Source organism: Idiotropiscis lumnitzeri, chromosome 9 (genome assembly GCF_059441095.1).
Source record: "Idiotropiscis lumnitzeri isolate Australia: NSW breed Sydney's pygmy pipehorse chromosome 9, RoL_Ilum_1.0, whole genome shotgun sequence".
Lineage (NCBI taxonomy): Eukaryota > Metazoa > Chordata > Actinopteri > Syngnathiformes > Syngnathidae > Idiotropiscis > Idiotropiscis lumnitzeri.
This window is the reverse complement of record NC_142399.1, coordinates 3,480,946-3,506,182: the sequence shown is the minus strand read 5'-3', so window position 1 is coordinate 3,506,182 and position 25,237 is coordinate 3,480,946. Positions and strand designations below refer to the sequence as shown.

The following is a 25,237-nucleotide window of genomic DNA, read 5'->3' as shown; positions in this document are numbered from 1 at the left end:
TTATCTCGGTTTTTCTGTGATATACCGTCTTAACCCCTTTTAAGGTTCTCAGTTCAATTCCTATTTTTTTTTCCTTTTCAGCCTGGTGACAGCATCTCTCAGCATTAAGACTGCCGTCATCACAATTTGCCGTTGCAAATCTACACAAATATTAACTTTCACCATTGACTTGGCTCGCGTGTGACTTTCCACCGGCTTCAACATCTTCATTTGTCAGGTTTGTTACTGGAACGGACTTTCTATTTGGCACATGAAAAAAAACAAAAAAACAACACATGGATTATTTTCTATTGTTTTATATGCGGAATCATTCGAAAAATATGCAGAGCCAGCAGGGCCTTACCTATTCTTCATGTCCTCCCAGTAGTCAACCATTGTGCTGGAGAACAACAACCGGAATTGGAACGCAGCCGAATCAAGTGGCATGTTGCTGAACTGTTCATCTCATTTTAGGTTCACCGAAGGACACTGAGCAGAGGAGGCAGATAAACAAGTTATTAAGCGTAAGCATGCAGGGATATAACGGATGAAAAGATTTGGACTTGAATAACAAAACAGCGTCAGCGTTGGGACAATGTGGCAAAGGTGAAAAGCATCAACGAGCCAAGACAGCTGCTGGGTGATGAAGTTTAGGTCGAGTCACAAGTTCAGAACTCATCGGCTTGCTTCAACGGCAAAGAGCAATGAGACATGAACTGGAGGTTCTGCGAACAGGAAGCCGATGCACATTTTTTGCCAAGTCGGCATTGCGTGAATTAAATTGAAATTCTCGAGTGTGTTAAGAAAGTTCGGGATCCCAAACGAGCATTGCCTGAAAGCAGTGGTGGGCCGTCAAGGCCGTCTCTGCTGGCCTAACAATCAAGAAAAAATGATCATATTCTTCACATTGATGTCATATTATATCCTAGTTTTGAATTTTTATCTGAGAGCTTTTATCCAATCAGAATTCGGCTAGCTCGTGTCGCCAGGCAGATTTCATATCACTGTATTCTTTCCGAGGCCTTCGGATACAATCGTACGGGCGTCTGTTCTGTGTCTCAAAGGGGCTTTTATAGTTGATAGACAGTTGTGCTAGCCAATCAGATCACCAGTTGGTTACGGTGAGCCTTTTCGCTGGCCTTACGCTGAAGGTGATGAACGGGTCTTGTGATTGGATACTCACCCATAAGGGGGCGGCGCTATGCGGCATCACCACACCCGAATGTCGTAACTGGCGACTGTTCAAAAATCTCAAATATATTCTTGCTTTTTTAAACCACATTGGGCGAAGCAGGGAAAAAGTGTGGATTTAATTGCAGATACGCTTGCACGCCCATTTTCAAGACAGACCGGTCAAGAGAAGCTCGGCCGTGCAACACTTACTCAGTGACTTTCTGTTCATTCTTTGTCCAGCCGTGGTGTCATAAATGATGCTAATATGAGGTGGATTTATTCAAGCAGGACCAAGAAGGACTTCACTGAAGGCCAATGTGTGAAATGCACGACCCGCCTCTGCCTGAAAGGCGCATTGCTCAAATGAGCTCTCAGCTGATCACACTTTGACATGCGTGATTTACTTTTGGAAAAGGATCCTAAGGTGTTGTGAGCCCTGCCTGGTGACGCCTCCTAGTCAAAGAAGTGCGACGGCCGGCGCTGCGAGTCATAAATTAGGATGCAGCTTTGTTTGTGGTGATGCCCTCGGCTCAGACCTTCTGCTGCCCTTACTCGACGTGATTAGATGCCACCCGTTGAAAGGGCAAATGGAGGTTACCGTCCGCGCCAATCGTTTACGGCTCCCTCCGGACGTACTTAACCCTTTCCACATTCTGTAGATGAAGTGATTTATTTGCGGTTTCTATTAATATGCGATTTAATCTCGGCAAGTAAGCGCACGGAGGTGGCTCTTTGTGTAATGTGCTGTTGAAAATTCTTGCGTTGAGAGAGACCGGGCCCCGAATTTTCGGAACCAAAATAAACAAAAGCGGCGATCGATCTTTCTTGATTCCAGGCGTGTAAGCGTTTCCAGCTCCACCACCATATCAGGTGTGGAGAACAATGAACAATCGTGCAAAACAATTCAAGGAAGAAATGAAGTTGTTCTGCAATGACGTAATTGGGCTTTATAATGAATGTTGGCTCTCGCTTTCACTTCTACTCGGATTCGACGAACTACACATCAGGCTTTGGTTACTTGTGTTTTATGTGTATCAAAAGAAACAGTGACAGCGCAGGCTCGGGCTGAGTTTGTGGCCATCAAGTGACCCTCGCAGGCAACAGCACACCTACGGGATTTTCGCTCCGCGTCTTTATGCATGGCAGATAAATTAGGAGCATTGGCAAAGTAAAAGAAACAGCTCTGGAAGTGATAAAAGAAGAAGAAGCTTGCCTTTGAGCCAAGAGGAGACTGAGCAACTTGATCTCTCATCAAAAAAAAAAAAAGCCCAAGACTGATGTGGACAAGGTGAATTAAACTCAAGTGATGTGATCGCACCAAGTGTGGAAAAAAAAAAACAAAAAAACGGAAAAAGAGATCAAACGAAAAACAGATTTTTACCTTCGACCAAAGTTGGTGTTTAACTCCTTCACGACCAGCCCAGATGAAAAGAATGCAACTTTCTGACGTCTATATCCGTCAATGGCAATGAACGTGTTAAGAGAAAACGCGTCATTATGTTCGGTTTCCTCCACGACTTCCTGTGAGCCGCCAGTCCAGCCTTCAATCCGCGCTCAAGAGATCCCATCTGTGAAGTTCCAGCCGCAGCACAGTATGTCCATTTCCTCTTTCTATCCAAGCTTCCTTCCTCAATCTTCTCACTTTCCTCACCGTTATTTATATTTATCGCCGCCTCGTGCAAAACCGGAAAGGCAAATGATTTTGATTGTTTGTGTGTTTAGTGAAGCCAAAAAATGTAGAAGACATCATTTTCACATGCATATATTATTTATCCTCAGCAAAGAATGTCTCGCGTGACTAACGCTTACTGAGCAGTTGTGAAACGTGTTCGTTTGTGTCTGCATGTACGTAGTGGACTAACCCCCCCCCACCCTTCATAGACGAGGCGCACAAACCAAAATTGTGCTGCCGAAACGGATTGATGGCATTTCTATTCATTTTAATGGGAAAAAAATAAATTTAGATAAATTGTTTGGAGAACAAAGTCACCTCATAAATCAAGGCACCTCGGTGAAACGGTTTGTTTGATTGTCGTCATATTTTTCTTCATGTCTACTGTAGGACAGCCGCCGGAGGACTTTTTTTAAGAATAAACTGGTCCCGGGAGGAGAAAGGTCGCCAACTCCTGCTTTAAATCATACAATTTGTGTCTTTTACATGACATTCGTTTAAAAAATAGCGACCAGGTGCTGAAGCAATCACTTTTATCGTTGATTGTTATCACAAAACATGTTGTTGTTTTTTTTCCCTGAAATAATGGTTATTATGTGTCCTCTGTTGATTTATGACGTTTTAGGTGGTAATCTTTAATCTCAGTTTTCAGAACACGGAACTTTCTGGAGCAGGAATTTGCTTCTGGTCAATGTTGAGTTACTCGCGCTTAAGGTCGTGTCACTTTCATTGTCGCTTTATTTCAGTGGTTGTTGTGTTTCCTGCGTGGGAACATTTTGATGGTGATGAACAAGTTTCGCCACCCGCCGCACAATCCAAAGGGGAGTCGTGATGTTATTAAAATGGGGGGGGGGGGGGGGTCTTGTTATCTAGCTTCGCTTGTGACCTGAGGGAACTCCAAACTGAGGACAAGGAACTTGTTTGGAAAAACAGGAAAAGTGGGATCAACATAGGAAAACATTTCAAGCATCATTGTTAGAAATAAAAAAAAAAAAAAAGGTTTCGGGGACAACAGTAGTTTTTTTTTTTACACAAAGTATTTATCACACAACTTTCAGATAATATATTGCTGAAACTTTTAGTTTCATGTGAAGATGTTGGCTTTTTTCAAAGTGTTTTTTACCGTATGTAAAGAATTCCTAACACACACACACGCGCGCACGCACCCCCCCCCACACACACACAGGGTACAGTAAATAAAGACACTGAGGTCTCTGTAAAACAATGAACATGACATTGAGGGCAGGAAATGCATTGGGCCTTGTCATATACCAATTTCAGAATATTCCGTCAAGAATGACGTCACACAAATCCTCCTGTGACATTATGGAGCACAGACAAGACAAAAAAAAAATGCCCATGAATCATGCACAGTAGGAAACAAGCTCATTAAAGTTAAAGTGAAAACGAATCCAACCTGCAACACACAAAAACAAAAACAACAAAAAAGAAAAAAAACACAATTTCAAAAATTCAAAATTGGGCAGCAAGAAAGTGTTTTTTTGCTTAACATTTTACTTTCGTCAGATTCTAAAGCGACTCAAATGAGCATTAAAACATTGCAGAAAATGGATGGACGGTGACGCTAGCATCTAATCAAGTCCATAACGTCAAATCACCACTTCTGAGGGCTCCTCCTAATTTTGGAATACGTGTCACAAAAAGCCAAAAAAAAAAAAAGCTCAATGTTTTATTTTTGTGCAATTCCAAACTGGATGACTTGAGGGGCTTTGGGGAATTTGGACGATCCATTGATGGAATACCAGAAAATGCTGTTTAGTTTTGTGCCATTCGTCTTCATCTTGATTACTAAAAGTTGATGATCTCTGGAATTGTAACAAAAGAAACATCATTTAGCAATAAGAGGTTAAATGTCAGTGTTGTTTCTGCGCTTTTTAAAAAAAAAAGTTTTTTTTTTTTACTTGTCATCCTGTTTGTTAGTGGGGTTATTCCTTCAAACAAATCTCACTTTAGGACCACCCTGCAGGACACATTATTATTGAAAGTACTAAACTTAACCGGGCGGTGGCCGACACATCTGCCTCACAGTTCAAAGGTGGCGGGTTCAATTCTGGCTTCGGCCTTACTATGTGGACTTCGCATGTTCTCCCCGTGCCTGCGTGGGTTTTCTCCGGGTACTCGGGTTTCCTTCCTTCACACATCTGTTGTTTGGATGCTAAATATTTGCACTTGATGTAAAAAAAAAAAAGAAAAAAAAAAAATCCAACTTGTATAGATATTACAGGCAGATGTTTCAATTTCTTGGCAATGTTTTTTTTCTTCCCATTTTTTTTTTTTTATTGACAGTTAACACAGAAAATCTGAAGATGTTCCCGTTTATGGCTTGCCAAGTTCAATGTAACACAAAACGAGTGAATTCTCCAGAAAATTCAAGAGTCCAACCCAGAACCTCTGGACTGCAAGTCCGACATGCTACCCACGACGATTTCTTACTTAATTCTTTTGAGAGAAACGTTGCCTCAAATATCGTCTGCCTGTCTTTTGATGTGCGCTCGGAGGGGGCATAAATTGCTTTTTCCAAACGAAGACGGCCAATGCTGGCCTCCCTGCACAGTGTAAAGACGCTTTTGACACTCACTGGACCTTGAATCCTGCGCCAACCACCCACAGCGTTTGTTTCCGCCGCGAATGGTTCGGCTAAACGCCACTTGTGGAGGCCGCCGGGAGGTGAGATGTCGCGACACCGAGTTCTTTTCAACCAACGTGAAACAGATATGAGATTAAATTCAATCTGAATGAAGAGTTGACTGCAGGCATTGTTTTCTTTGTAACATGAAGCGTGCAACCAATAATAAGTTAGCGTCGTAATTCTGTTTGGCTCCCTCAACAAGAGTCACGATGAAATCGGGTGAAAACCTATATTAAGCAAAGTTATTGCATTAAAGCCATTAATCCATCTCAGGCTTCGATTCCCATCTAGGGAGTTGAACATGCAGTAAAAAATAGTCGTGGGAATGTGCTATTGATTTTTGAGTACAGATGGGACAGGACTCAAGAACAGAAGAGGAGTATTTCAGTAAAATTAAAAAAATGGTTTATAACGTCCTCTGCCCCTCCTTTTTGTTTTTTTATTCATTACATAGTAGTTACTATTTTGTGCTATGCTAATAGCATAATGACAAAAATTGAGGAAGTTTCTTATTGCTGAAATTCTTGAATATTGTTGGGGTTGTTTGATTTGTTGGGTAATTGTGAAGAAGTACATATATTTTTTTTAAATTAGTTTTGAACAGCATTGCGGGCCCCGACTTTTATGACACCCCCACAATGGATCATAGGAAGGATTTACTGACTGCCTTGAGAGATGTATTTATTTGAAGTGTTTAAGTCAGTCAAAAAGACAACCAAAGTGTGAGAAGCAAAATTGCGCTGGATTCGTCTATTTTGATTAATATTTGTGGAATATGAGTTAAGCAGATAAGTCCATCTGATTTTAGCCATCTCAAGGCCATTATTTTTAACTTTCTGTCGACTGAAAATAACATCACACTAGCTCAGGGCTCAAATAACGACCAATCACCGCTCATCTGTTTTCTGAATCTGAGCCTCGATTGGTCTTCAGCTGAGCAACTGCGACAGTCGACAGAAATGACAAAATGGCCGCCCCCTGAGATGGCTAAAAACGGGTGGATTTTACGGCTTAACTCATAATTTGCAAACGCAATATTAATCGGAATGTCATGTTTAGACTAGTGGGCCTGCATAGAACAAATTCTTGTCAAGAAAATTTTGGGGTTGACTTCCCCTTTAAGAAAAGTAGAATTGCCAAATGTAACTGCGATTGGCGACCAATAAAGTATGTAGTCCGCCTTTCGCCAGAAGTCAGCAGGCGTGTTGAAATCACTCACGTCGATAAATATTGACTTTGCATCTCTTTCTTCTTCTGCCCAGAAAAACAATATTGTGACATTTTCAAAGCTGCCCCTCTACCGGTCACAACGGATGGCTCATGGCCGGGTCACTAGGAAGCGGAGGTCCTGCTGTAATTAGCAAGGGGCGAGTGTGTGCCTTGCCTGTGATGAGAAGGAATGTTCGCACTCATGCTCCCTCCTGCTCCTCTTCCTGCAGGTATCCCGAATTCCCGCGGGGATGATGTTGACTCAGCTGGCATCAGTCAAGAGAAGTCTTCGTCATTTGTCCTGCTGTTATCCGCCAACAGCACCTTAAGCTCCTCTTTATTATCCTTGACACTTACTGAAGACCACACTCTGCCTTCCTGTCCTGCTGCCTCGTCCCCGCCGTTGCCTTCCTTCAAGCTCCCGCTGCATCGTCTCCTCAGCAGTAAACATACGCGCAATCTTTTTGGTTTCATTCACCAGCGTCCGTGTTTTCTTAAGCCCTCCGTGAGGTTAGAGGTCATGAGGTCCTGCCTCGGTAAATCTCCCTCAAGGGTTTCCAAGGACAAGGTCTAAACATCCTCCACTAATGCAAGCAGCTTGCGTCTGCCTCAAGGTCTGAGAGAGCGAGCGTTTTGGTTGACGTGTACGTGTGTGAGTGCATGATCAACATTCCTCTTCAACGTTAGCTGTTTGCACTCAGCGTCAACTCTGAATTTATTTATTTGTGAATAAGAGGCACTTACGTTGACCGTTGACCAAGGCTGGAATTAAACAAGTTGTAGTTTGTGGCACCTAAATTTGCGATTCGAGTGAAAATACAATCAATAGCGCTCTCACTTTTTTTTTCTTCAGATTCGAAGCTGTTGCTTCGCTCGCCTCATTGCAACACCCTAGCTCCGCCGCGCCAGCATGGTGAATTAAACCCTATTTGTCGTTCAAGGACGACCTCACCACAAAAAGGCTGATTTCAGCAAGGCAAAGAAAGAGTAAAAAGAGGCTGCCATTTTTTTTTATCCTTGATGAAAGCAATATGATTAAAAACACGACGGAACTGCTTTAAATTGTTTTGGGGATAGTCAGGATGTCTCCATCAATTATGCTTTATTTAGATCAGTGCTTCTCAAATAGTGCCCCCCCTCCCCTCCCCCCAGGGGGGCGTGGTTCGATGCTGCATTAACCGAAATGTCTTTGTTGAACATATAGTAGTGAGTACTGATGGGGAAATGAAGCTTCAAATTTGCTTCATTCTTTGTTCGTTTAAATAAAGGCCAATGTTGAACAGAAAGTGCCACCTACTGGAGGCCAAAAGTACTACAACTTAATTATATTATTATATTATTCATAAAGCAGATTTGAAGCTTCATTTACCCATCACGAGTAGTGAGCTCTTGGACTTTTTGGAAAACTACAGAAGGCGTTTGAGTGAAACAACATAATTTAAATAAAACTTGCATGTGCTGGGCCGGGCAATGAACCGTGCAACCCTAAAACTGAGCAGAGGCTCTCTGAGGACAGCACAGCAAATAAAGTGTGCGTTTTGTTCCCCATACGGATTCGCATTCTCTGCTCCTGACGCAGTCGAAAAACCTCCCGTGACTTCTAATAATGATGAGAAGTGTTTGTTTCATTGACAGCTTTGCTGCGGGCAAAACAAATGCCTCGACCAGAAGGTGAACATGTTCTTCAATCTAATTGGCTGATAACAGCCTCAGTCAATAAGAAAGACAAATAAACATGCGGAGCCACAATGCCTGTGGTCACATCTGAAAACACACCTTCTCTCCCTCTCTGGGGATAAAATAACAAATTTAAAAGCTGTTTAAACACATACCGGGCTGATGTTCGTTGTGAGTCCTTTGGGGGATACGCACAAAGCCGAGTGAAGCTTTACAGTCGACGCTAAAGAGGTGAAAGAATTGTCGTCATCCTAAAAGACAGGAAATGATGTCAAACAGGACTCCAGTGTAATAGCAGACATTTTGATTCTCATTCAATTTTCCGAGAAAAAGCTTCACAGCCTTTGGGGTTCTGTTGTGCAACTTTTTATATCCTTTTCCTTCCAAGTTTTTTTTTTCTTTGTGTGATTTGTTTCTTTTCTTCTTTTTCTCGAGTACAGATGTGAGTAATAACGGCGATGGCGATGAATCTTTGCTGGACAAAGCATAAAACATAAAATGCCCTTTGAAGGATGAAGAAAACTGTTCAAGCAATCTTTTCCACGCTGGTAATTTTTGTGATCAATTAGATTTGGAAGGAATTTGTTCTGGAATCCAAACGTTCAAGTTGGATATAAAATATTTTATTGAACATTTTAACTTCATTAATGACCATTCAAGTTTAAGCAGAAGTAACCAGTCAAGCAAAATAATATCGAATGACGAGAACATCTAACGTCGGTTCTGGGGATGTGCTTTTGTATTCCAAGTACCTCAACTTCCTCCAACATTCAAAAAACATGCACTTTAGGTTTGCAGAAAATTCGAAATGACCCACAAGGGTGATTGTGAATGTTTGTTTTTATGATTCAGCGGCAGCCAGTCAGGCGTGTACCCTTTGCCTCTCAACCAAAAGTCCGCTGGGATGAGATCCATCTCAGCCGTGACCCAGAACAGGAGAAGCGGTCGGAAATGAATGAATGAATGGATGTCACGCCACATAAAATCTCAAATTTGAAAATAAGACTTCACTAGGTTGTCGAGTTCTTAAGGAAAATTCTTTTTTAGACAAAATATTGCAAACAAAACATTTTTTTTTTTTAAATCAAACTTTGATTCTTGCTAAGCGTTAAGACAGTTGTGTTCCAACACCCCGGCTGTATGCACCACCTAAGAGTTGATTGTTGAAGCTCAAAGAATCTCAAGACCAAACAGAAAAGATTTTATAACTGACAAATCAAAACGGAAAAAAGAAAAAAGCTCAGCAAACTGACTTTCATGTTTTTCCAACCATTTACTCAAATCATAAAGCTGACAGTAAATTGCGCTGATGCGATGTGTTTAGCGCCTCGTTTATCATTTAACGAGCAGAAATGACTTTTAAAAAATTCATCATTTGTGAACGCTATGAAAAATGCCTTTCTTGACTCCCACACAATAAACAAATCCATCTTTTGACTTTCCCATGCACTCACATTGTTTTCGTCCAACCAACAAGATTTATGTGCAGAAAAAAAAAACCTTACCCGCATACAATTCCAAATTTAGGTTAGCAGCTTTCTGTTTAGACTTTCGTGCAACACCAGTTGGATTCCTTTCACATTCATAACTCTTTTCCCGATTTCATGGAAAAGGCGTATTCTAGTTTTTTTTTTTTTTTTTGGGGGGGGGGGTAAATATATAAAAGAATATTTTTTTCAATGCATTTATAATGTGATGTGATTTTTTTTTGTTACAAGCTGTTATCTATGGGGCGTCACTGTATATAGCAAAACAACGATTGGAGGCGTGCAAACTTTTGCGCTCAAAGGCCACATTTAATTTTTACACTAGACAGATGGGCCACATCAGTAAATCAGATTAAGAGAGAAAAAACACTTGGAAATGTGTATCTAAAATATGAATAATTGCATTCTCATTTCTATATTAATTGATTATTATTAATAAAATGTCTTTTTATTATAATTAAGTATAATTTTAAATGAGTAATTTAATTGTTTATTATTAATTATTGTTTATTATTAATTATTGTTCGATGATTAGATAATCAGTTACGTGAAATTATGTATAAAAGTCCGCTGGGATAATTTATCAATAAATGATGGAAACCCGTTTGATTCGTTTATATAAACGTACATTATATTACCTTCCTGAAAACAGAACACATAACATGTGGCTGCTCTCTGAAACGGTTTTTAACAATGTTGCTCTGCCGTTGCTGATCTCTCTTAACATGTGGTCAACATCTGCAAACTGTTGCTCATCTGTCACAGAAATATTAAAGGCTATTGTTGCGAGACTTTCTCCAGCTGTCAATCGAACTTAATTCCTTGACGTCGCTACTGTCAAGTCTGCCGTCGCCGCGGGCTCTCATCACTTTAAATAATGTACCGTACTCCAGGGGACTATCGTACTTTTCACTCGAGGTGATTTTAAATCCAAGTGACAGTTTTGATGAGAAACAATAATACACTTGAGCCTCTGGTTACAGGTGAACATCTGCCTTTAGTTCCACACACACGGGGTAAGACTTGTTGTTAATGGTTTACATGTTGGACTCGATATCGGCTCCATGCAGCTTTCTGGTAGGGAAAGTTGGTCAATATAGTTTTTGTGACCTTCTTGAATTGAATTTAACACAGCAACAACTTTGCTACTAAAACCAGAACACACCCAAGAGAAAAAAAATATATATATATATTTAGCGTATTTTCTGAACTATAGAGCGCCCCTAGTGGTGAAAGAAAAATCCACAGAAAAGCTGCACTGTTGTATTAGCCGCATGGTTCAAAATTGAGGGAAAAAGTAGCGTCTTATAATCCAGAAAATACGGTAGTCCTTTCCAGCTCCTGTTTATTTTGTTTGATTTAGTTTAAAAAATAAATAAATAAATAAAAATAAATGAAAATGCACTTTTAAAACATAAATAAATAAATAATCATTTTCTGTTTGGATCGTTCCATTCAGTGCAGTCATGACACCATACTTCATAAATATTGGAAAACGCTCACATCTTTTTTGAAAGGAAGTACCTATAATCCGTATTTTAGTCCTTTGTGTCGGTTTCCTTCAAACCCAGCATCCTCACTTGGGACTCTCCACAGAAAGGCCAAAGGAAGGAAAATCACTCTCTGCATCCTCTTTAGATGAGAAGCATTTGACTCGCAGCTAACATGTTAGCTGACACGTACAGAAATGCTGCAATGCTTGACTTAATGACACTCAGCGGTGGTCGAACGCAACTTATTTGAGCAGCACAGCCTTGAATTTACGGCATAACGCCCACTGAATGCACAATGTGACTCTTTTTGGAGTTATTTCTTTGCGTGTGTTCGAGGCCAGGGAATCATCAGCTACAACAGAATAATAACAGAATAATAAGCGTCACTGGAATGTGCCAGATTCTATTGCCCGAAGAGGCACGATCAGGAAAAAGAATTGTGAATTTTAAAAAGTGGTAAGTTGGACTGCTTCTGGTAAGGACGGCGATGCCCGAAGGTTGAATAAAATTGAAATAATGGTACTATAACTCAGATGAATTGACAACATGTCTGCATATTAAAACCCACTACTACTAGTGCCCTAATATCATTTATTATTTTTTTTTGTTATGGCGCCAACCTCCATGTCACGCTTCTTATAATCAACCCCTTTTATGCTCACAACAATTCCAGTTGCTTTGCAGAAACTGAACGATACAATAGAGAGCCTTAAGAACAGGACCAACTGCGTTACGATATGAGACCAAATAAATTCGTCCAAGGAGACGGTGACTCACGTCGGCATCACAGAGGAACCCGGTTCATATGCTCGTCAGTAAAACACACTCGCAAGATGAGCCACACTGAACTTTAGTAAGCAACATTTATCCTTATCTTGATCTGCGTTGTAATTTTCCCAATTCTACACTTCCAACTTGAAGGCAAACCACTCAACACGTCCCGCAGAAAAAAAAAAAAAAGAAAAAAAATGGATCATCAAAGCTCAGCACAGCGCAAAGCTGTGAAGTGAAGAACCATCAGTCAAAGCTCAGGACATTTCGATACCGGTTAAGACCTCACCGCTGCGTATATTCAAAAGGAGACGTTCACTTTCAAATTGCTCACTCGAGTCGAGTTTTCCCTCGGAATGTGGTCGTCTGCCACGATGGTTTGTTGGGTAACTTTTGGTTGGGTTGGGTTGATCTGGACGTTGATCGGTTTGCTTAGTTGGGTGGAAAACGCTTGCCGGGTTGGCCGCTTTAATTCTCTCGGAATCTGAATTTTTCATTTACCAAAGTAATTAGCCTTTGGAATTAAATGAAAATAAAATTTGAATTATTTGCCTCCAGCTTTGTGAGAAGAATGCACAATATAATTTGAGACATTCTCCAAACTCTTGTCGAACGTCTTCCCGCAAGACTCAAATCAAGCCTATATTTTCTTTCAGTTATTGGTGCGGCTCCATCACGATCATGCGTCTGCGTCTAAATTTGAGGATTGTTTGCGTTCGTACTGTGGGCAACGAAATTTTTCATATTTTTTTTCTTGGAAGTGGATGACATCATCCATCAGACAGCCAAACAGAGAGATCCATCTCGTGTGTGTCGCGTCCCTTGAAGGCAAAACTACCAATGTCGTCTGGACATAATGGCCGAGCTGTTTCTTTCTACTTGAAGACAGCCGCATTGGTCATGCGTGTCACATGGCAATCGGCGTTACATATGAGAAGACGCCCCAGTTACATCGACCAATTAGGATGTGGCCGATAATCCGGGAAGGAATGGCAACAAGGGGAAGCACAGTGTGCGATTTGGGGTTCGGTGGTGTCGGAGCTCCCGTGGGGCCCGCGGATGGCGGCACCCCGCAGCTGCTGGGGTTCATGACGCCATTGTGTGTCAGCCGTACCTAATGTGCAGAGTTTGCCGCTTCTTCTCACTTTGCAAACCCAATCAGGAAAAAAGAATTTGCGCCACGGCGGCCGGATTGTGCGTCGGACGGCCCCGTGGCCATACCGCATGTGTGTGTGTGTGTGTGTGTGTTTTTTTTCTTCCTCCCTTTCAAATTCTATGAGAAGATGGATGATGTTGGGACTCGTAACCTTGCCGATATTAGCACATGAAAGGTAGCGAGACTGCAGGAGGCCGATTTGAAACGGCCATCCAGGCCCCTCTATTAGCCTCCCGTTCGTTTCCAAACAGAAAACGCACATGCCGCGGTTATTACTCCGCACGTGTTGGTCACTTTCAACTTCCGGCGCGGCAACAAACACGTTTGGCTGACTAATATTGTCATAATTGTGATGAATGAGCTTTGCGGGTCAAGGTCAGTGTTAAAGTAATTAAAAAGCAGGCAACCTCCGACGCCAGCCCTCCGCAATCAACAGGTCATTTAAAAGTCATTACTTGGGATTTTTTTCCATTTTTTCTTTTTTTTTTTGGAGAGTGAGCAGTCGAGAGTGTGCAGCACTGGGCGAAATGCGCTTTGGGTCATCTGATATGAGAATAGTGAGGTCTTGACGAATGTTTCCCTTGGGGAGGTTGTGTTCGTACACAGCACGGCCCAAGGCTGCGGCACGGTTTTCGATAAGGGGCGGCGGGGGCGCGGGGGGGGCGTAAATAAGCACAGTTGCAGAAAGTGGAAAGAGGAGGAGGGCAAGTTGTGGTTGAGACAGAACAGACATACGCAAAGACACACACACACAGATATATTTGACAAGAAATGGCCTTAGTCTGCAAAATCGATTGAGTGAAAATGAAAATGCATCTTCGTTGTGCTGACGCATTATGCGTGCCCTGAGAGGAAATGAGATGAAATCCATCCATCTATTTCCTAGAGCACTTGTCCTCATTCGGGTCACAGGCGGCCTGGAGCCTCGAGCATCTCGCTTTAGGTTCGTCGCCAGTAAACTGCGGGAGATGAAAAACATCCGTCCGTTATTTAAGCCGCTTCTCCTTACAGGGTCGCGGGGGGGGGGGTGGTTCTGGAGCCCATCCCAGCTTTCCTCGGGCAGTAGGCGGGGCATATTCTAAACTGGTTGCCAGCCAATCGTAGGGCACACGTAGACGAACAACCATTTGTGCTCACAATCACACCGAGGGGCAATTTAGAGTGTTCGATTAACCAACCATGCATGGGTTTGAAATGTGGGAGGAAACCGGAGTACCCGAAGAAAACCCACGCAGGCACGGAAAAAAAAACATGTAAGCTCCACACAGGAAGGTCGGAGCTGGAATCAAACCCACGACCTCTGCACTGCGAGGCCATTGTGCTAACCTGTTGACCACCGTGCCACCCATGACGAAAAACAATTCTATCTAAATATATATCCGAGCAACATTGTTGAGAAGAAATTTCGAAAATGCTTGCTGGGACTCATCATCGACCAGTTGAGTAGATATTCAATCGATGTTAACACATCATTTTAACATTAGTCTTTGTTTTTTTTTCCACAGTTCACATTTTGGTGTGCTCCACAATTACGGAATTGGCATCACCCGGAAAAGGCCCGCATCAATCCCACATTGCAGCCGAGCGTCTGCCCTGCAGTAGCTGACCTTATTCTTGAAACTAATTGTCGAGTTGGGGGCGGGGGCGCTTGGCGGGCTTCAATCATTTCTTCTCGGCAAAGGGAGATTTTCAACGGTGGGCTTATTTGTCAAAGTCTACATTGATTCTGATCCGAACTATGATTGTAAAGATAAAATGATGGTGGTAGAAGCTGCATCTGGTTTTATCTGTCAATGCACTTTGTCCGTCGATATCACACTTACGCAACACATTTTCTAATGAAAGAGCTGTCTGATGTTCTTTTTTCATGACTGGAGGAATGTGCCTACAAATTATGGAGTTGACGCTTTTAATCTGTTTCACGCTTCCTTTGAACACCACCTGAATAGTTGAACCTGTGGGTGTTGGCAGGGATTCCAAGAGAATGCCGAGTTAAGATCTCTTACAACTGCTTTACATTAGAGCGGGTTTGTTTGTCTGTCTGGGGCAAGAACGATAAGAATAGGAATTATTTTTTTTTTGGTGCACAGACAAATCAACATTGAGGAGCATATTTGAATAATGATGCAAAAATCTGCAGCAGAGTCATTCGGTTGAAAATACAACATCATGAAAGTCCAACACACGAGGTTGTACAATTTAAAATTGGAACAAATATTTGGTGGAAAATACTATACCGTTTACCGTAATTTCTATGAGGCACACCTGTATATAAGCCGCAGCAACTCTTGGGGAGAGAACAAAAAAAAAACGCTATACAAGCCCCAGTTTTCTATGTTGAAAAAAATGAGTCGTTTACTGCACGTACAAAACGATTTTGTACTGTGAATGCACATAAACAGATTGATAAAACAGTGCCTTTTAATACGACAGCAATTTTGCTAATTAACTCATTTACTGCCAATGACGGCTAAAGACATCAAAGATCCTTTTTTTTTTTTTTTTTTTTAATTTACTTGGCTGGTAGTGAATGAGTTAAAACAGAACAGACCCAAGAGAAGAAAAAAAAAAATCAAGATTTATTTAGCGTATTTTCTGAACTACAGAGCGCCCCCCTACTGGTGAAAGCAAAATCCACAGAAAAGCTGCACTGCTGTTTTAGCCGCATAGTTCAAAATCGAGGACAAAAGTAGCGGCTTATAGCCATGACTCTACCTTGGCCGCATTACATCAACCTCTTTGGTAACAAATGCTTATAGTTGTTGTCACCGTGTTAAATAAAGGATCCAATATTTAATCTAGACATTCTGCACTCCGGTATAAATTTATCATGTGAAAAAAAGCTCATCTCTGAATTAAAGTAGAATATATCCAATCGTGGCTACGTGCACCTGCTGCATTACCTGCAAAACATTCACCACAAATTGACAACAGCTCAGAAAGTGACCAAGTTCAGTCAGGGTACGTCTCACCACCAGAAGTCGGCCGTGTCCTCTTGGGTCTATCAAAGTCCATCAGTAAACGAGCAAAACGCCCCCCGCCCCCCTGATCCCCCCCGCCCTCCTCCTTGACTCAGTAGACCACGCCCACCATCGCCACCACCGCGAACGGCGGTGCTCAGTCTCTCGTAATGCCACCAAACGGGAAGTTAAAAGTTCATCCCTCTTAGCTCTAATGTGTTCCTAATGGCGGCTTGTTTAGTTCGTTTTCTGCGAACAAGCAGGCTTATTGTCCTGTGACTTCAAGCTAAACACATTTGCAACATGAAAGGCTTTTCATCGCCCTCGGTCATCTTTTGCTACGGCACACTTTGATGGCGCATTTACAGCTGTCAAGTTTTAAACTGCGTGAGAACGCACACGTCGCCAAATGTTTTGAGCTTACTATAAAAAAATTAAAAGAGCCATGACTTTTTTTTTTTATCCCCCCGTCATGTATTTATTTATTGTTCTTACCGAATAACTGCATACAATTTTGACAATTAAATGTTGACCGGACGGCTCAGTTGCGAAAGTACAGTTCCTTCATTTAAATGCATTGTAAGAGTACAAAAATAAAACATTTATATCACATTCATCTGACATAGGATATTTGTTTAAAAATTGACTGGCTGATTTGAAAAACAGTTACATGTGAGAAAATTCAGGTGTTGGTGGAATATAAACACAGAAACAGTGAGAACTGGTGAGCGTGTTACAAGAAGTAGCGCCGATATATAAAGTGCATTTTTATCGGCGTGACAGTTGAATGCATGACTTCATCTTCAACTGTTTTCATAACTACTAATGTGATTTGTATAAATTGTTTCTATTAGAATGCAGCCAAATCAAGTTCATCATTTTTGAGGGAGGGTTAGGGTTAGGTAATGAGGGTCTCCATTTATTGATTTATTTGAAACGTTTGTAGAGGACACAACTTTATGATACCGGAACATTTCTTATCCATTAGACGTGTATGAGGGCTCCGGATGTGCTCTTAGTCTGAGTGAGTTAAAAACTAAAGCAGACATGTTGGGGGTCTGACATTATCGCAACCACGGTGTTGCTCAGGAAATGCTCGAGTCCTTAATTCCATTCGAAAAACATCATAATTGGGACTTTTACTAGAATTTTGTATGTTCTACTCAGTCTGTGGGGTAGCAATAGAAATTCCTCGGCGCCAATTAACTTGAAATATGGAGTGCGTTTTGGTGATCCGCCCGCCTACGGTGATGTTTTGGGCCCTTTCCTGATGAAGTCCGATAATAAAAAAAATTATATATATATATATATATATATATACACACATTATAGTTAGGAGAACAAACAGATATAATTGCACTTTGCACAAATAACATAAACTAAGCGACGGCGATGAGGGTGGTGATGATGATGAGGCAATGATTCCATGCAAGAGACTGCAGCAGGGCAGCCCCGATAAGTGCTCTCACAACAAAGCATTTGGATGGCTACACAAAATAGACGCTGGATTTATATAAACAATATAAGTATGTGAGGATGCTCCGTATCCTTAACGATGGCTCAGAAGGATCTTTGCAGGAACTTTAGTTCACTTGTTTGGACTTTTTCATCCTGGAAGACAAAGGTGAACGAGAGATGAAAGTCATTGTCATAAAGTAAAAAAAGGAATGAATTTATGTTCATATCTTCGTTTGCTACATTACATTAGGAAATGCAGAACAGTTCCACATCACAGCATAATTATAATAAAATACATTTATGTCTCAATAGAATGTAAGAATGTAAGTTTCTAGGCAGCCATGGAAAAAAAAGATCTTAGACAACCAGTTTATGTCAAATAAATTACTGTATTTTCTGGACTATAAGCCGCTACCTTTTCCCTAGATTTTGAAAAAAAAATGCGGCTAATACAAGGGTGTGGCTTTTCTGTGGATTTTTCTTTCACCACTAGGGGCGCTCTATAGTTCTGAAAATACGCTAAATAAATCTTGATTTTTTTTTTTCTTGGGTCTGTTCTGTTTTAATTAGCAAAGTTGTTGCCGTGTTAAAAGGCTTATGTACCTTTATGTGCATTCGCAGTACAAAATGGTTCTGGACATGCAGCAAACAACGATTTTTTTCAACATAGCAAAACTACGGCTTTTTTTTATTTATTTTTTTTTTAGAGTTGCTGCAGCTTATATACACATATGTATATACACATTATATCATGGCTGTGTTTATTGCTTTTTCCAATTAACATACGTACAGAAAACCATTTTTTTTAATGTTAAGTGAAACCTAATACACCATCAAGACATTTATTCATTCACTATTTATTGAGCAAAAACTGGCCCTTTGCCAACAAACAGTCGCATTTTCCATATTATTTGTCTACAGTGGCAACCCTTAGTGACGATTAAGTTTGCTACATTTTGTATTTCATCATATTGCTTTGGGTCATAACGCCAAGGCCGTTTCAATGTACTTTTGACTCTCTTGCGACTTTGCTTAAACGGTGACGTCACAAACAGCATATACACAAAATGAGGTCATTGGCATTTTGCCAAACCGGAACCTTATTGGAAGCGATGCATGGGAGAAATCATTGTCATTTTTGCGCAGCGTTACAATCCATCGTGTGCATGTTTGTCTTATCACTGCAAGAGCGCTTGTAAAGTCTCCCGTGGGACCACAATTGGAAAAAAAAAATCTGATCCATCACAAACGATTGCTGCCTTTACTCTCTACGTGAGAAGTGTTCTCATGCTGACGAGCGGTCACACCTCACCGGCGACCCGCACACGCTTGAACTGCTCAAGCGGCTTTTGAGAGACAGACAGACAGAGAGTCTGACGGCGCCGGGCTTGCCCATCTGTCAGTAGGCGTTCACAAAGTCATCAACTGTCAGTACGGCAAAGTAGCCGTTGACCCTCCCAGAGTGGCATACAGAAGAATATTTACATGACATGATTTCATTTTTTTGTCGATGCATCCGCTGCATGCGCCACATGACAAAGATCAACACACTAATTGTCAAGTGTCATTTGGCAGTTTGGCGATGAAGCGTTCCCTCCACCAGTGAAAATACAACCAAGCTTGTGTGCATGTCACAGTTCACAATTGTTTTTTAACGCTCCGTGCTGATGCTCGGAGCTCTATCCCCAAGGAAGTGGCTGCAAGTGATCAAATTCAATTTGGGGTTGACGTTTGTCACGTACGAGCAACTTTCGACTTCATGTTCATCAAGATCCGGGATCGTTAAGAGAGGCGCTACTTTTACGACGGTCCATTGGGTCGATTCATATGCGCATTTGTTGTTTTGCATCCTAATTTGGCTGATTTTGAATGTCTATGGTGAAAGAATGCGAATTGGAAGAAAGAACCAGACGGACACGTTTGACATAGGGAGGCCAACTTACTTGTTGATGGCATTCTTAAGGTACTGCTGCAGCCATCGGATTTCGGGGTTCACGCACACCTCCTTGTTGGTCTTCAGCTTGGCACTATTTACAAGAAGAAAAAAATAAAAGCACGAGCGTCAGTGTGAGATGAAAGAGTGACACAAGGGAATTGGCGCCAGAGTGTTAGTTTAGCATGGCAGCCTTCTTCAAACAGATTATTTGGAAAATGACGTGTCACTTTAAATTCAACTCTTTTTCAAAATACAGAACGAAATTCAAACGCATGCAGTGGGCATGGGTGGTTCTTTCCGGAATAGGTCAAGATTGAATAACGCTGAAGTCGGGTCCATCAAACAATCAAGACCACTTTGAGAAGTCCGTTTCACTTCCGATCAATGTGATTTTTTTTTTTTTAATGTGTCTAAAAGATTATCACAGAGGGATTATCTGGAAATTTGGGGCCGACAATAAAAACGGTTAACGTTTTCCATATTTAAAATCGCAAATCCTTTTGTCTGTGTGGTCAACATTGAGATGACTATGAAATAAAGCCAAATAAGGAAGCGACCTGAAGAATGCGCAAGGGAGCAACTACTGCTTGTCGAGTTGTGCGTTTGTATGCCTCAAGAGTTCTTTACCACTTGAAAAAAAAAATAAAAAAAAAATCACCAGCAGCAATGTAATCACCGGATAAGCAAACCACTTTTCAAGAGAAAGAAAAGCACATTCGAAAACCAAAAGTGGTGCGGCCGCGATCCAAACGACTGAACTTCCTTCCGCACGCCTCGGTGGACTCGGTCTGCCCATGTGTGACGGTACGAGTGACAGAGGGGCGTGTGCGCACACATGCATGCACAACTCTTTTCTCCGCTCTGTCACCTCCTCGAGATTGATGGTGAGAATTTTCCGACGAGGTGGAACCCAATGAAAACTTTTCAAGAGCGGAGAATAAAAACCTCTAATACCGAAAGATCACTGTAGGGATGGAAAAAAAAAAAAAGAAATCCAACAATAAACTCACATGACTTGGAAGGGGCAGTTGGGCGTATGGATGAAGCGGAGCTCTCGTATGTATCCCCGAGGGAGGCTGTTGACTGTTGAACGACAGTAGCATCTCTCCACGAGACTTATGGGCTTGGCTGGTAGGGCACAGAAAGGAGCAAATATGAATAATATTCCCACAGACATCATCATGAAATTTAAGTATTTATACACACTGTGTCCACAAAAGTGTAGCACGGCATTCCCATGAAATCGAAACAATTACACTTAAAATATAAGACCAACTGCAACCGGCCGGTGGTAGATAACCACAGCGTATCCCTCTGGACATCTTCTGGATTTTCTCATGCATTCCACAACATAATTGAATTACAGTTAAAGAAAATTCATTGGACGGATCAACTATACATAGAACAACTGGAGTGTATTGTTCTACCTGGTTGACAAGTTGATGAATGACAGTTTCATCAATTTCTAAATCAAGGCTGTGCATACACTTGATAGATAAGATACAAAAAATGGCGTGTATGTAAAATTGTTCATTTTCCTTATTTTACACCATTTATCCTGGATTATATTCCAGTTCACTTCACGCAAAAAGGTGGACGACACCCAGGACTGGTCGCCAGTCCGTCACAGGGTACGAACAGGGACAGACAACCGTTCACTTTCACAAGCACACCATCACTGCGTCGGAAATGCCTGCACCAAGTAAGACAAACGGACCACTTGACTCAAAGAGAATTCATTCTTATCGCCCAAATTTGACTTTATATCAGCAATATAATTAGAATTACTTAAACTATAGTTTAATAAATCAATTGTCAAGCAAATCAAATGTTTTAAACAATAAATGCAATTTTTTTAATGAAAAAAATGGCAAAAAGAATAGTGCAAATGAAATAAATACATTTACAAACAATTTTAATAATTCAAATTCTCAGTGCATGGGCTGGATTATAGAACAGAGCATTTGAGGTCTAAATTCATTAACAATGGCCCAAATGTGCAGCAAAAATATACTAAAAATGTATAAATACGACAAAAAAGTCAGAATAAAGGATGATGTTATTTCTTGTGAAACAAGTACACTTCCAACAACCACCAAATCACTGAAAAAATATTTCAAACATTTTATCAAAATTAAATGAAAAGACATTTATTTTTGGCCCTGCAAGAACATGCCAACTATAAAACAGTTGTCCTGCACAAGAAAAACAATTGCATCCATTTTACCCTAGATGAATAGCAGTAAAGCCACAATACGTTATCAAATATTTGATGACAATAAATCATTTTTCTGCATTGCATGTCCTGCGTGCGCTCTCAGATCCCAAATGACAACATGCAAATGCATCCAAAATGATGCATATCATTCAAATGCGTTCATATCAAGGCACACAAATCGAACAGCAAGGCTTTATGAACAGAAACAGGTTGCAATTCAAACCTCAAGCGTGTGCAAACTCTGGTCACGCTTGATTCATTTGGGAAAAAAAAACGGGGCTCTCTTTCAGGAAAGCCAAAGCCAAAAATAATTCATTATTGAATAAATGTTGATGTTAATATGAGCCCAAAAGCGGGGGCAACAATGTGCAAAGGGTACTTGTAAGTGTAAGATCAAGCCCCATGCTAATTATTTTTTACACCTGATCCCACATTTGCATGTGAAAGAACGCGCAGTTGTCTGATGTCGCCATGCAGACTAGCTGAGGCCGTTTCTATAATGCTGCCTCATTTGGGACTAATTAAAGCGTAAACAACGTGGAAAAACAAATAAACACGTTAATCTGCATAGCGCCAGGGAACTTTCCACAGCCAAGAACCACACACATTCGCCCGCAACCTCCTGGTGATTTACGCACGACCAACATATGGGGGGGGAAAAAGGACAAAAAAGGAAAAATAACAAGACTAATATTATTATTGGTTAACTCGAGACAGCCAAAAAATTTTAAATCAACTAATGCGACATTATTTTACATTATTGTACTTTGTGCTGCTTTTCGTGGTAATTTGTCACAAAACGTTGTCAGTTTACGCACAGTTACAACAATTCTACTGAAGCGAACCGTTACTGAAATATGAATTGAACTTTATTTTACCACATCCAATTATCTTTAAAAAGTGATCGTGACAATCATAACTATACATGAAAACACATTTGAACAATAAATGAACCACAAACATTGTCAAATTGTCTTCATACCTTCCGAAAGGGGCACGTGTGCCAGCAGGGTGAACGCAGCCACGACTGCGAGTAACTTCACGTCCATCGTGGCTTAATGTCACCGGTACTTGGTCCTGCTCAGAGTAAATCCAGAGGAGTTGTGAAGGACCAAGCGCGAGCTGGGCGCAGTTACATTGCGCATCAGTCTCAAATCGCGCTTCCAGAGCGAGAAAGAGCGAGAGAACATAGCATTTCCGGTCAAGACGTCAAAATAAAATCCAACTGAAGCCACTCGAGGCGTTAATGGCCAGTGAAACCCAAATTACTGAGGAAGAGTAGAACATAATTTCCAACAGAAATATAAGACAACAACAGACATGTTTACAGGCATGCGAATTTTATACTCCCCCACACGCGAAAGCAATTTTATTTTGGTGGCGGATATTCTTGTTTCCGGACTCAAATCAAGTGGAATGCAGATACTCACGTATTTTACAAACATTAGAGGTATTTTATCCAATTTACGAAACCTAATTGTCATATTATATGGCTAGTGAGGTTTCAGAGGTTGGCCTGTCTTCTTCACACTCAAGAGGTCTGTTTAAATCTAGGCTCAGGCCACTTTGTGTGACTTTTGTGTTTCTGCAAGAGATTGGCTGGCCGCTTCCCAATGTAATGGGGTAGGACTTTTGGCTCTCTGTTCCAAGGTTCTGTGTTCCGAATCTGTGAGGAGTTTGTAAGTTTTCTTCTTGGGCAAATTCACCAAGTGCTCCGGCTTCCTCGCACATTCCCAAAAATCTGCAACTTTACAACTGGGTAATAATATTAGAAGACAAAACATAATTTCTGAGAAACAAAATGTAATAATGTAATAAAATTCTTAATTTTGCATAAGACATAAAACCATAATTCACTGAGGAGAAAAAAAGCCAATATACTAAGTCATAATTGTATGACAATCATCAACACTGATGTGAATTCTGCAAAAAACAAAGCAAACGTCTCACGGGCTGAAACTTGAACGCAAAGTGTTTATTTCCAACATGTATGTTGAGAAAAAGCAGGAGACATTTGAACGCGTACGTTTGTTTTTAGTCATGGTTTGTCTTGTCTCGGGGTCTTCATTAGGCCAAATTAATTTAAAGTGAAGCGCGTAACTGGAGCCGATTCACATGAAGGTGAAGTGTTCGGTTACATTGAGCGACTGTTTCAAAAAACAGAAGAGAGGGATGAAGAAAAAACACCCGTGCTGGAACGCAAACAAGAACCCCGAGACTGTATGCGTAAGGGAGCACTGTTTGAGGGAATCTCTAAACAATTTCTTCGACGCTGCCTGCTGTACACTTCAGATGAAGAAGTCTGTGTGCGTGCGTGTGTGTGTGTGGCGGTGTGTGTGTGTGTGTGTGTGTGTGTGTGTGTATGCTGCTGCTGCTGCCAGTATCGTTAGAGTGTTTAACAGGTTGCAGATGTGGAGTCTGTTTCCAGACATTTGACTTTCATCTTCAGAACAAACACTCCAGAGTACACGCGTGGGCGTGTGTATTACATTAATAAAATATATGTGTGTCAAACTTATTCCTAATGGAGAGATCTGGGATCAAAATATAAGTACAATTTGGCTTTTGAGTTACTTTTCGCAATGAGTAGTCCAATGCTGCCAAAATTGAAACACACAACACAAATCACGTAACCACATAACCACAGACATGGCGCTTTGAAATGTCAGCGGTGTTCTATGCATGTTCATGTCTAAGGCTGCATTTAGGTCAAGTGAAACAAGTCCGACTTTTAATTGAAAAGAACGAAGCTGTCAAGCAGAATGACACGTGCAACAGAGAATTTATTTTTTTTATTATTGGGGCGGTACGGTTTGAAGTTGAAGTCTAGATTTGACATTTTCAAACTCGGAAGAAGCCATGGAGACCAGTTGGATGGTGAGGATGAGCCAATAAGCAGCATCAGCTGATCGTTGAATGGTTTTGTGTTGACTTATCTCACAGGCTACAATAGAAAGCCGCAGACGTGCGAGACAGAGGCAGACTAAAAAAAAATTGAGACGGAATCACCGCCTTCACTGAAGCCACCTTCACTTGTTGCTTGTTTATTTTTTTAAAATTATGCTCTACTTTGAATCCAATCATCCAATATTATATAATATATTAATTATATTATTCATTATAATTATTAGCTTACAAATATCTTTCGATGATGCAAGTGGCACGGTCACGTTGGACGTCATAGACGTGGCTCCTTCGTCAAGAATATGCAAACAAATGTGGAAGTCATCATAAGCACACAATCCAACAGGCAACATTGTCTACAAACTTAGCAAGATTTATTTTCGATTGTTGGGGTTGATAGAAATGCGTGATTACATAAGTTTCAAGTGGGAGCATCTTGCCGGTATGAAGCACTCACGTCTTGTCTCAATGCCAGGATTCTGTAGAAAGACGTA

The 25,237-nt window shown here is 41.1% G+C and overlaps 1 protein-coding gene and 1 long non-coding RNA gene across 2 annotated transcripts; both read right to left on the bottom strand.

Annotated features, from left to right (window-relative positions):
• Window positions 1-203: 203 nt before the first annotated feature.
• On the bottom strand, window positions 204-16,277 carry LOC148329879 (uncharacterized). Its single transcript, XR_015845076.1, has 4 exons — window positions 16,171-16,277; window positions 8,516-8,611; window positions 344-468; window positions 204-239 (listed from the first exon to the last, which is right to left on the bottom strand). It is a non-coding gene; the product is annotated as an uncharacterized LOC148329879 (long non-coding RNA).
• Window positions 16,278-16,697: 420 nt separating this feature from the next.
• cxcl12a (chemokine (C-X-C motif) ligand 12a (stromal cell-derived factor 1)) lies at window positions 16,698-22,976 on the bottom strand. Its single transcript, XM_088304771.1, has 4 exons — window positions 22,822-22,976; window positions 20,632-20,749; window positions 19,629-19,712; window positions 16,698-17,838 (listed from the first exon to the last, which is right to left on the bottom strand). Exons 1-4 carry the CDS (start codon window positions 22,886-22,888, stop codon window positions 17,811-17,813), a joined length of 297 nt encoding a protein of 98 aa, XP_088160897.1. The 5' UTR covers window positions 22,889-22,976; the 3' UTR covers window positions 16,698-17,810.
• Window positions 22,977-25,237: the final 2,261 nt, after the last annotated feature.